A 12,718-nucleotide genomic window follows, 5' to 3' on the forward strand; every position below is an offset into this window, starting at 1 on the left:
GGCTCGAACCCGGGTCACTCGAGTTGTGAGGAGGCTCCGGAGTGAAAGTACGGGATGTTGCAGGTGAGGTTGAAGCACCTCCAAATCCATTGTTGCAATGAGACAAAGGCCCACCTGAATGGCACGTCAGCCATCATCAAGAAGCTAAGTGGTTTGCTTTTAGAGTCATCAGGTAATAGAGCACTACAGAACAGAAATAGGCCAAATTAGTCCACCTCTCCTTGTACCTCAATAGATCACTGGGGTTCTACTGACGGTTAGATTGCATGTTAAGTCCTCAGATTCGATTGGCCTTGGTCAAGTTTTAATCTGAAACCACTAAATCCCCATGGTGAAAACCCGCACAGGAGTCTTAGCAACACGCACAAGATGCCGCAGGCCAGGCAGCATCTGTGGAAAAAAGTACATTTCGGGCTGAGACCCTTCAGCAGGACTGGAGGGAAAAAAAGCTGGGGAGCAGATATGAAATGTGGGGGAAGGGGAGAGAGAAACGCCAGGCGATAGGTGAAATGGAGAGGGAGAGATGAAGCAAAGGGCTAGGAAGTTGATTGGTGAAAGAGAAAGGGCATGGAAGAAAGAAGAAAAAGGGGGGGGGTGAGAAGCACCAGAGGGAGGCAAGGAGTGGTGGTGATAAGGTCAGTTTAAAATGCTGAAGGGGAGGGGCGGAGCAAAAGCGTGAGAGAGGAACAAGGGGATGGGAAGTGGTGAAGGGTGGTGGTGGCATTACTGGAAGTTTGAGGAATTGATGTTCATGCCACCAGGTTGGAGGCTACCCAAACCTCATGTTCTTTACCTGTCACTGCTCGTCGACCTCACGGCACCTTTCCTGGGCTGTTCGTCTGTTCCTTTCCGAGACCATTTTTTCTGTTTTGGAGCACCGTCGGATTTGGTTGTAGTTGAGTCCGTTGTCAGGCCTACAGTGCGAAGGAGGCATAATGTTCAGCCATGAACAGGAACTGCCAGCTCAGTTGCAAACACACAACGTGACCAACCCCTTGAAAATTATAACATGAGGAAAATTCATCCCATCCACCCTCTTAGACCCTGGAACATTGAAGAGTACTGCAGGGAAATGGGAATCATGGAATAACAAACATCTTTCAAATTGGTTATTGCTAATAAAATATTTATTCTTTGATTCGGTAAAATAAAATCAAGTTGCTGAAGGAACTTAGTGGGTCAGGGACAGTCATGGAGGGAGATGGACGTTCAATATTTCTGGTCAAGATCCTTCAGCTGGACTGAAAGAGCAATGGTGAGATGGTCAGTTTAAAGTGGTGAAGGGGAGGGATGGAGCAAAAGCTGTCAGGTGATAGGTGGATCCATGTGACGAGAGGTTGATTGGCATATGAAGTCATTTGCTCATTGGTCCTTGTTTTCCCATTGCCTCGTTTGGAATGGGACAGCAGACAACCCTGACCGAGGGTAACTGTGTGGCAAATGAAAGATGTTCTTTAGAGTTATGACACTGGCTGTCTTGTGTAACTGAGCATGAGGTGGGGAGAGGAGTGGGAAGGGATAGAAGAGAAGAGGAAAAGACAGAGGAAATAGAGAGAGGGGCAGTGTCTGCAAGGGTGGAGGGAGCCGGAAGAAACACATTCAAAGATGTGATAACTTCGATTTCAGTGGACTGCACTTGGTAAGGAATCTTCAATAATGTGTAATCCACATTTCCCACCGAGATTTTGCCTGAAGGTTTCAGGTGCACACTTTGTAAGTGCCTGGCAGCTGATGGCTCTCTTATGCCACATTTCACGTCCACAGTGTGAGCTGTAGATACCCCACTCTGTCCAAACCCTGGGAAGGGTGACAGTGTGAGCTGTAGATACCCCACTCTGTCCAAACCCTGGGAAGGGTGACAGTGTGAGCTGTAGATACCCCACTCTGTCCAAACCCTGGGAAGGGTGACAGTGTGAGCTGTAGATACCCCACTCTGTCCAAACCCTGGGAAGGGTGACAGTGTGAGCTGTAGATACCCCACTCTGTCCAAACCCTGGGAAGGGTGACAGTGTGAGCTGTAGATACCCCACTCTGTCCAAACCCTGGGAAGGCACCGGGTCTGTGAAGAAGTCAGAAACCTGGTTTGTGTCAGGCATTTTAGTGACTAGCTGGCCTCAGGAAGGAAAGACACGATTGTCACCTTCCTGTACCTTAAATATAGGGGGAATAGAGCTGGAATTTAAAAAAACTAAATAACTATACAAATGTATATTTTATGCGTTATTTCCTGTCTATACGACAGGCTTTTGAAAGGGAAAGAATAAAAACTCCTTGAATTTTAACCACTTTCAGATTTCCAAAGATCATAGAACAGAATATTACAACACAGTAAAGGCCCTTCAGCCCACAATGTCATGCCAACCCTTTAACCTACTCTTAAGATCAATTAGACACTTTCCCCCACCCACATAACCCTCTGTTTTGTATCATTGTGCCTATCTAAGAGTTTCCTAAATGTCCCTAATGTATCTGCCTCTACCACCATCCCTGCCAGGATGTTCCACACACCCATCACTCTGTGTGTAAAGAAACTTACCTCTGAGAACCCCCCCCCCCCACCACACACATACTTTCCAACAATCACCTCAAAAGTAAGCCTCCTTGAACTCGCCATAACCGCACTTGAAAAAAAGTCTTTGGCTATCTACTCGATCTCATTATCTTGTACATCTCTATCAAGACTCCTCTCATTCTAGAGAGAGAAGCTTTCAGCTTGCTGCTTGGATCAAAAGTGAAGTGAGCGTCTCTTACCCAGCAATTCTTTGCGTGTTCTGCATGCAATCTCCTTGATCTCCATGCGGGACAGTGAGAGTGAATGGGTTACCGGCATCGGCGCTGTAACACTGGACGTGGGTGTCGTGGCAACCTTTGCAACAAGGGGGGATTTCAGAGGCCGTTCGATGCTCCTTCCAACGAGGTTGCTGAGGGGAATCTTGTAAATGTGTTTCCACTGAATCTCCCCTTCAAATATAACACAACAGCACGGTCAGGGGTCACACATCACAAGTTAGCCACAGCAACACACACAAAATTAGGACACGGACTGTTAGGACGGGAAACAGCTTCTTCCCCCAGACCGTGAGACTCCTGAACTCCCTGCCACCGTGCAGGTCTCAGCATTATGAAGCACCAGTAGCATTATACTGTTCACTTTATAACTTGTTTTGTAATTGCACCTTGTGCTAAATATCCATCTTCTGGAATGTATTTTATTATTTGTTAATTTATTTGTGGTAATATTATTTTACATGTTTAGAAACATAGAAAACCTACAGCACAGTACAGGCCCTTCAGCCCACAAAGTTGTGCCAAACATGTCCCTACCTTAGAAATTACTAGGCTTACCCATAGCCCTCTATTTTTCTAAGCTCCATGTACCTATCCAAAAGTCTCTTAAAAGACCCTATCGTTTCCGCCTCCACCATCGTTGCCAGCAGCTCATTCCACGCAGTCACCACTCTCTGAGTAAAAAACTTACCCCTGACATCTCCTCTGTACCTACTCCCCAGCACCTTAAACCTGTGTCCTCTTATGGCAATCATTTCAGCCCTGGGAAAAAGCCTCTGACTATCCACACGATCAATGCCTCTCATCATCTTATACACCTCAATCAGGTCACCTCTCATCCTCTGTCACTCCAAGGAGAAAAGGTCGAGTTCACTCAACCTGTTTTCATAAGGCATGCTCCCCAATCCAGGCAACATCCATGTAAATCTCCTCTGTACCCTTTCTATGGTTTCCACATCCTTCCTGTAGTGAGGTGACCAGAACTGAGCACAGTACTCCAAGTGGAGTCTGACCAGGCTCCAGCCTCCAGCCTCTTCTAGGCTCCTAAATTCAATTCCATGATTGATGAAGGTCAATACACCGTATGCCTTCTTAACCACAGAGTCAATCTGCGCAGCTGCTTTGAGTGCCCTATGGTCTTGGACCCCAAGATCCCTCTGATCCTTCACACTGCCAAGAGTCTTACTATTAATACTATATTCTGCCGTCATATTTGACCTACCAAAATGAACCACTTCACACTTATCTGGGTTGAACTCCTTCTGCCACTTCTCAGCCCAGTTTTGCATCCTATCAATGTCCCACTGTAACCTCTGACAGCCCTCCACACTATCCACAACACCCCCAACCTTTGTGTCATCAGCAAACTTACTAACCCATCCCCCCACTTCCTCATCCAGGTCATTTATAGAAATCACGAAGAGTAAGGGACGCAGAACAGATCCCACTGGTCACCGCTGGTTTATTAGGTGCGTTAAAAATCAAACTTATAAAAATCAGTGAAAATAATGAAAACTGCCAGTATTTACAGACAGATATCTGTACCAGAAATCACATTAATAGCTCCCAGCTTATTCTCGTCCAGTGTGAAAACCTGGCAGCCCCCACCTCCCTCTCACTGAGGGCGATGAGCTCCCTTTATTCAGCACTAAGACCTACCATATTTAATTACCAAAGTTAACGCATGAATTAGAATATGATGCACCCCACAACGTAGCTACAATCATATTACAAAATAAACAGAGGTATCTACCTTAAATACAGTATAGAAAGAACACATACACCTTTACACATCCCTATCACGAAAGATATAGAATATTCCGCCATGTATAGGAAGAAAGGCACCATAAAGCCAACCCGGGCACAACAGCTCAGTTTAGGACCCAAAATGAGAATATACTGGGGAAGAGATCAAAGTGCACACGCTCAATGCAACAGCAGCGGAATGACAAGTGTGAGTGTGAGTGTGAGTGTGAGTGTGAGTGTGAGTGTGAGTGTGAGTGTGAGTGTGTGTGTGTGTGTGTGTTGAGCAAGGAGTGCATTTGCTCTCCGCTAAACCCTATGACCACATGGGTTTCCTCCAGGTGCTTCAGTCCCCTCCCATATTCCAAAAACATACGATTATGTGAGTTGGGGTGTGTGAGATTTGTATGTTGGCGCAGGGAGTGGGGCAACACTTGTGGTCCTCCCAGCACAATCCCCGCTGATTTGATTTGACGCTGGTGATGTATCTCACTGTATGTTTAGATGTACATGTGACCAATAAAGCTAATCTTTATCTTCGCACTAAACACACACAAATCTTATTTCCTTCTCCCATCAGCTCCTCCCACATTGGACCAAATTACCTGCACATCTGGGGCAATTTATAGGGGCCAATTAACCTACCGATCCACATGCTGCTGCAACAATACTGGAACCCCTGAGGTCACAGGGAGACCACAGAAAGTCTATACAGGGAACACCAGGGGTCAGGATTGAACCTGTATCGCTGTAGCTGTCTGGCTGCAGATTGTCTAACTGCACAATAGATTCAATGAAAAAACACACACTCACACTCACTCACAATCTGCAAAATAAGGCAAACCGTGCAAATAGAAAAAAATAGACAAAATAAATAAATAACACTAAGAACATGAGTTGTAGAGTCATTGAAAGCGAGTCTGTAGGTTGTGGAATCAGTTCAGTGTTGTGAGTGATGTTGTCCACGCTGGTTCAGGAGCTGCTAGTTGTAGGGTAATAGCTCTTCCCGAACCTGGCAGTGTGGGACCTAAAGCTCCTCTGTCTTCGGCCTGATGGAGCTAGTGATCAGAGAGCACGGCCTAGATGCTACCTTCTGGTGGGCAGCACTCCTTGCTCAGTGGTGGGGAGGGATAAAGTTGTGTTAAAATGTCAGGAAAACTGCTTTTGGAATTTTGAACTGTAATGGGAGTATTGGGAACTTTCAGTGCTTTCCAACATTAAATGCAGAAACAGTTACACAAACTAAAGCATTGCCTCCTTTCTGCTTCTGAAAAAGAAACATATTTGCTTCATTTCCCAATGCACTGTCTTAGTGGAGATGAGATGCTGGTGTTGGCAGAAAGACGATCCCAAGTGTGGCTAGCTATTTTTACAGATCCTTCACAGGAAACATCCTATCCAGATGCATCACGGCTTGGCACGGCAAGCGCCCCGCACGCACCCGCAAGGAACTGCATCTGAACACAGCTCAGTCCATCACACAAACCACTGAATCTGTCTGACACGGCCTCAAAAAGCAGCTAAATAATCAAAGAACCTTGCCACCCCAGTCGTTTTCTCTTCTGCTTCCCCCCACCCCCTCCCACACCGCCTTCCATCAAGCAGAAGCGACAGAAAAACTAAAACACACACCACTGGCAACGAGGATAGTTTCTGACTGATGTGCCGTGATGTATGACGTGGCCCGTCACGGTCTGCCCATGGCCATGATTATTCTCGGCAAATTTTTTGACAGAAGTGGTTTGATCTGGGCAGTGTCTTTATAAGACGGGTGACTCCAGCAATTATCAATCCTCTTCAGAGATTGTCTGCCTGGCGTCAGCGTTTGCGTAATCAGGACTTGTGATGTGCACCAGTTGCTCATACAACCACCCACCACTTCCTCCCGCAGCTTCATGTGACCCTGATCATGGGGCTAAGCATGAGCTACACCCTGCCGAAGGGTGACCTGCAGGCTAGCAGAGGGAAGGAATACCTTCCACCTCCTTTGGTAGAGACGTATCTCCACCCCACCACTGAACCCACTATTAAAAAACTTCTATTCCGAGGCTGTGCCCTCTGGTCCTAGACTTCCCCAGTACTGGAAACATCTTCTCCACATCTACCCTGTATAGGACTTTCAATATTCGGTAGGTTTCTATGAGATTCTCCCTCATTCTTCTAAACTCCAGGAAGTACAGGCCCAGAGCCAGCAAATGCACCTCATTCTTTCATTCCCAGGATCATGAGGCAGACTGTCAAACTAGGGGACTGTTCAAAAGTCTGTAACAGCGATGTTGGTGATGACTTTGAGGAAGGTGCCCTGGATTCTCCTTACAGATCCCACCACGGAAGACCAAACACAGAACAGTACAGTACAGCAACAGGCCATGTGGCCCACGATGTTGTGCCAAACCAGCAAATCAGAAACATCTAAACATGAATCCCTCCCACCTACACCATGTCCGTATCCTTCCATCTTCATTACATCCATGTCTCTTAAAAGCCTCTAATGTATTTGCCTCTACTACCATACCAGGCAGCTCATTCCAGACATCTACCACTCTCTGAGTAAAAACTGCTTAATGATCACATCTCTCTTAAACCTACCCCCTCTCACCTTCAATGCCTGCCCCCTGGTATTAGACTTTTCAGCCCTGGAAAACAGATACTCTCTAAAACAGACAGCATCCTGGTAAATGACTGGCTTCACTTCCTTTCTGCAAATACTGTAATAAACAAAATTATCAAAAATCTCTGCTTTTTGAATCAGCGTCTGCTGGCCCAAATGGATAACATAACAGAAGCACACACAATGAATGCTATTTAAAAACTGTTTGTTTGTTAACATCTAAAGGTGGCTTTTGGTATCTCTAAGCCTGAACGTTTGAAAGCACGGTGAACAAAATAGTTCTGAACTGTCTTACTGCTTATTTCTCACCAACTATCAACAACAAAAATCACTGCTTTCTAAACACAGATACACACAACTATGGATTCCAGTGAATTGGGCCATCGGTTAATCAAGGTGACTGATGTGGTGTTTAACAGCTACAGCACCAGAAGACCATGAAGATACAATACTTCTTCCTCTTTGGGATGTATATATCCTGTGCCTACCAAATTGCTTCCAGAAATTCCAGCCATTGCCGCTCTGCCATCATCCCTGCCAGTGTTCTTTTCCAATCAATTCTGGCCAACTCCTCTCTCATGCCTCTGTAATTCCCTTTACTCCACTGTAATACTGATATATCTGACTTTAGCTTCTCCTTCTCAAATTTCAGGGTGAATTCAATCATACTGCGATCACTCTCCCCTAAGGGTTCTTTTACCTTAAGCTCTCCAATCAATTCTGGTTCATTGCACAACACCAAAGCCAGAATAGCTGATCCTCTAGTGGGCTCAACCATGAGCTGCCTAAAAAGCCATCTTGTAGGCACTCTAGAAATTCCACCTCCTGTAATTAAGCACCAATCTCATTTTCCCAATCTACCTGCATATTGAAATCCCCCGTGACTATTGTAACATTGCCCTTTTGACATGCTTTTTCTATCTCCCATTGTAATTTGTAGGCCACATCCTTACTACTGTTTGGGGGTCTTTTTACAACTCCCATCAGGGTCTTTTTACCCTTACAGTTCCTTACCTCTATCCACAATGATTCAACACCCTCTGACCCTATGTCACCTCTTTCTAATGATCTGGTTTCATTTTTTACCAATAGATCAACACCACCCCCTCTGCCTTCCTGCCTGTCCTTTTGACACAATGTGTATCCTTGGACATTCAGCTCCCAGCTACAATCTTTCAGTCATGATTCAGTGATGCATACAACATCATACCTGCCAATCTGTAATTGTGCTACACGTTCATCTACCTTATTCCATGTACTGTGCACTTTCGGATACAACACCTTTTGTCCTGTATTCACCTTGTCTGCCTTTTACAATGCAACTCATCCTGTGTCTGCAATTTTGCCCTAGAACAGCCTCTGTTTGTAAACCAGCTACCTCATCTTCAGCGCTATTATCTGCCTTTTCTACGCTTCTTCTTGCATTGAAATATTCGCAGCTTAGGACACTAGTCGTACCATGCTCAAGATTCCTAATTTTGTCTGAGGACTTGCCAACATTTGCCCCCACAACCTCTCCACTAACTGTTCCCATAACAGGAGCATTCAACCATCCTGCCTGGCATCTCTACTGTCCTAACTGAGCAGATATAAAGAAGAGAAGGAAAACAAAGTTTGAGCTTTTCTTTCCTTTGCTTTCTCTGACCGAAGCCTTGAAGAATTAGGAACTAATACACGTTTTTAGAGTGCTGTAGAGGTATTGGCTGTGTTTTACTTTATTCTGTATCTTGTATATTGAAATAGGTACTCAGTTGAAAGGTCATTTGTCTGTTTTATACTTTTTAAATTATTTCCATGACACTTAGGACTTTATTCCTTCAAACACAGAAGATTGAGAGGAGATTTGATAGGGTTATACAAAATTATGAGGGGTATAGATGGGGTATATGCAAGCAGGCTTTTTCCACAGGTTGGGTGAACCTACAACCAGAGGTTATGGGTTAAGGGTGAAAGGTGAAAAGTTTAAGGGGAACAACAGGGGAAAGTTCTTCACTCAGAGGGTTGTGAGAGTGTGGAATGAGCTGCCAGCACAAGTGGTGCGTGTGAGCTCGATTTCAACGTTTAAGCAAAGTCGGGATGGGTACACGGATCATAGGGGTATGGAGGGCTATGGTCCCAGAGCAGATCGATGGGAGTAGGCAGTTTAAAATGGTTTCAGCATGGACTAGATGGGCTGAAGGGCCTGGTTCTGAGCTGTACTTTTCCTTGAATCTATGACTTTGGCTCACTAGAGCTGCCGCTTAACTGGGACTGATCCCGGTGTGCCCTAATATAAATAGAATTAAAATCCTAATGAATCTTTTGCAACATGAAAACTTGTGCAGCAGGAGGTACAGCAAATCGTTGACCTTTGCAGGGTGTACCAGTTGTGCGAAATGAAGTCAGAAACTCATTAATCTCTTCCCAGTAAGGAAGCAATAAATGACAAGTGAAGTGCGCTTGTTATGACAAGCTGAAAAACATACAAGTCATTCCTCCAGTGAGTAGCGAGGCAAAGTGTGCAGCTGCAGGTCCAGGAGAGGTTTCCCCTGAGGGAGGAGACAGCACTGGGAATAAGAGGTAGATGGGCTTTGTCTATACTTCTCAGTACCCAAGTAAAGCAGCCAGCATCGTCAAAGATCCCAACCAGCCCAGACATTCTCTCCTCTCCCCTCGGGCAGAAGATAATAAAAACCTGAAAGCATATACTGCTGAGATCAAGGACAGCTCTTATAAGAACCATACATAGTCAGCTGGATTGAGTTGGACTCTGATCTTGGCAATTTACTTGCAAACGTTTCATCACCACGTGAGCAGTCATCATCAGTGCGCTGTTGGTTGTGGTGCATCCTCTAGAATTTTGCCTGCTTTGGCTCATAAATAGGATTGAGGCCCACGTGCTTAGTCATCAAATTGTTCATGGAAACCCAGGCTTCCAGGCCATGGCCAGTCAGATTTCCTCCCCACATCACAATTGAGTTTCCATAATGGCAGCCAATCAGCTGATTGTTAAATATAAAAAGGCCAAGCATTCGGAGGACATCACCGTTAACAGCGCACTGATGGTGTCCCCTCGTAGGTAACAAAACATTTGCAAGTAAATTGCCAAGAACAGAGAACCGCTCAACCCAACCATCAACCACCTGAGCTACACATTTTACAAATTAACTCCAACTATATATAGCTCCCTAGTATGATAAGATGGACGCTTGACCTCACGATATGCATCTTTATGCTCTTGCACCTTATTGGTTACCTGCTCTATGCATTCTCTGTAGCTTTTATCTTTTAATCTGTATTGTTAGGGTTTTACCAGTTCCTTAAGGTTGTTATAGCTGGAGGTAGTCATGGGGGTAAGTTCCCACTACCTATTACATGCTCCCAATGCTATGCTCCTCAAATAGCCTCTGACAACCAAGTCCAGCTCCTGGCCTTCATGCCTGGCTTAACTACTAAGGCTGGTAGAACTGCTTCTACTGACTAGAGAAGGGGCAAAGGTGGGTTACTGGCACCTTAAAACCAGTCACTTTGGACAGACGGGGCTTGTCAGCCGTGGTTGGCAGCTCATCGAGGAGAAGGAAAACTCTGATCTCAAACCTCTGCTGCCTTGCAGCTGTACCCACTCATGTGGAAGGCTTCGGGAGTGAACCCTGAGGGAAAAATCCCAAAGGGGAGTCCCTATGGCGGTTCTACATTGGGTTCAACGCTGACTGGCAACTCCTGCACCAAACTGCTGTCTCTGCCATTCCTTTGGGTCCATCAGATGCGTGAAGAGGAGAAGCTTGCTCTCCATATTGTACTGGACAGGATAGTGTACGTATCTAGACACCTAGGACACAACATCCTTGGACGACTGTGACCAACAGAGGCCTCATCATCACTGATTTGCCTTATTCTGCCTCAATGCGCTGTGTAGTAATCTGATCTGTATGAGCAGTATGCAAGATAAGCTCTTCGTTGTATCTCAGTACATGCGACAGTAATAAATCAGTTCCACTTCCGATTATGTGCAACGATTATCAAGGGGCACACACAAAATGCTGGTGGAATGCAGCAGGCCAGGCAGCATCTGACGAAGGGTCTTGGCCTGAAACGTCGACAGTGCTTCTCCCTATAGATGCTGCCTGGCCTGCTGTGTTCAACCAGCACTTTGTGTGTGTTGCTTGAATTCCCAGCATCTGCAGATTTCCGCGTGTTTGATTATCAAGGGAAATGGTTTCAAAAGAATCTGAGTAAAGAAGTTCCAATCGTATGAGAGCCTGAGTGATCACATCTGGAAAATAATGTGCACATTTGCTCTCCCTCAGGGCGGACATTACACTTGTAATACAGGGAGGTCTGTGAGGGTTCACCGGACTGAAAATAAAGCAGTCCAAATCTGTGCAGACAGCAACAAGTCTCAAGATATTATAGGAATTGCAGAGGAGAGATCAAGAAGAAAAACAGCAATGAGGTAGAGGGTCAGTCTGAACATATCGATGAGGGGGTGTTGCAGGGGGCTGAATCATCCTCCTCCTTTTTCCTCAAAGGCCAGGTGGCCATCCATTTCAATTCGACTTCCCATTCCCATTCTGACACGTTGGCCCATGGCCTCCACTGCTGCCTTGATAAACACACTCCGGCTGGAGGAGCCATCGACCTGGCGGCATGAACATCGATTTCTCTAACTTCAAGTTATTTCTCCCCATCACCCTTCCCTCTCTATTAACAAGTTAACAAATTTGACGACATCTGCCTGTGATATTAAATCTGATTTCCATTTCCCCATTCAGCCAGAATGGCCACCCCTCTTACGCCCTTCTCTTCTTCTCATCTGCCCATCATCTCCCTCCTCCTTCCCTTTCTTCCATAGTCCACTGTCCTCTCCTATCAGATTCCCTTTTCTTCAGCCTTTAACCCTTTCTACCTATCACCTCCCAGTTTCTTACTTCACCCCGCCCCTCCCCAATGCACCTACATTCCCCCTCATCTGGTTTCACCCATCACCTGCCAGCTTGTACCTCCTCTCCTCCCCCCCTTCCTTTCCAGTCCTGAAACGTTGACTGTTCATTCCTCTCCATAGATACTGCCTGACCTGCTGAGTTCCTCCAGCACTTTGTGCGTGTTGCTATGAGGAAAGTATAACATAAAAACACAATAAATAGGAGCAGGGGTCGGCCATCTGGCCCATTAAGCCTGATCTGCCATTCAATAAGATTATGGCTGATCTGGTCATGGGTTCATCTCCACCTACCTGCCTTTTTCCCATAACCCTTAATTCCCCTACTATGCAAAAATCCATCCAACCTTGCCTTAAATATAGTTAATGAAGTAGCCTCCATTGCTTCATTGAGCAGAGAATTCCACAGATTCACCACTATCTGGGAAAAGCAGTTCTTCCTCATCTCCATCCTAAATTCACTCCCCCGAATCTTGAGGCTATTTCCCCTACTTCTAGTCTCACCTAACAGTGGAAGCAACTTTCCTGCTTCTATCTTATCTATCCATTTCATATATTGTCACACATTTTGTTTTTTTTTTATTAACTGTGAAGAAAACAGGCAAATAATTTAGCCAACTAATAAATTGCTACTGCAAAGCTCCAAGAGTTTATAAATG

General features: G+C 45.5%; 1 protein-coding gene across 1 annotated transcript in view; it reads right to left on the reverse strand.

Annotated features, from left to right (window-relative positions):
• Positions 1 to 789: 789 nt before the first annotated feature.
• Positions 790 to 12,718, reverse strand: part of garnl3 (GTPase activating Rap/RanGAP domain like 3) — a 357,427-nt gene continuing 345,498 nt past the window's right edge. Inside the window, 2 exon segments of the mRNA XM_073052650.1 lie at positions 790 to 914; positions 2,752 to 2,961. Of these exon segments, the coding sequence (XP_072908751.1) occupies positions 790 to 914; positions 2,752 to 2,961 (335 nt within the window).

The sequence above is a fragment of the Hemitrygon akajei genome, chromosome 7 (genome assembly GCF_048418815.1).
Source record: "Hemitrygon akajei chromosome 7, sHemAka1.3, whole genome shotgun sequence".
Lineage (NCBI taxonomy): Eukaryota > Metazoa > Chordata > Chondrichthyes > Myliobatiformes > Dasyatidae > Hemitrygon > Hemitrygon akajei.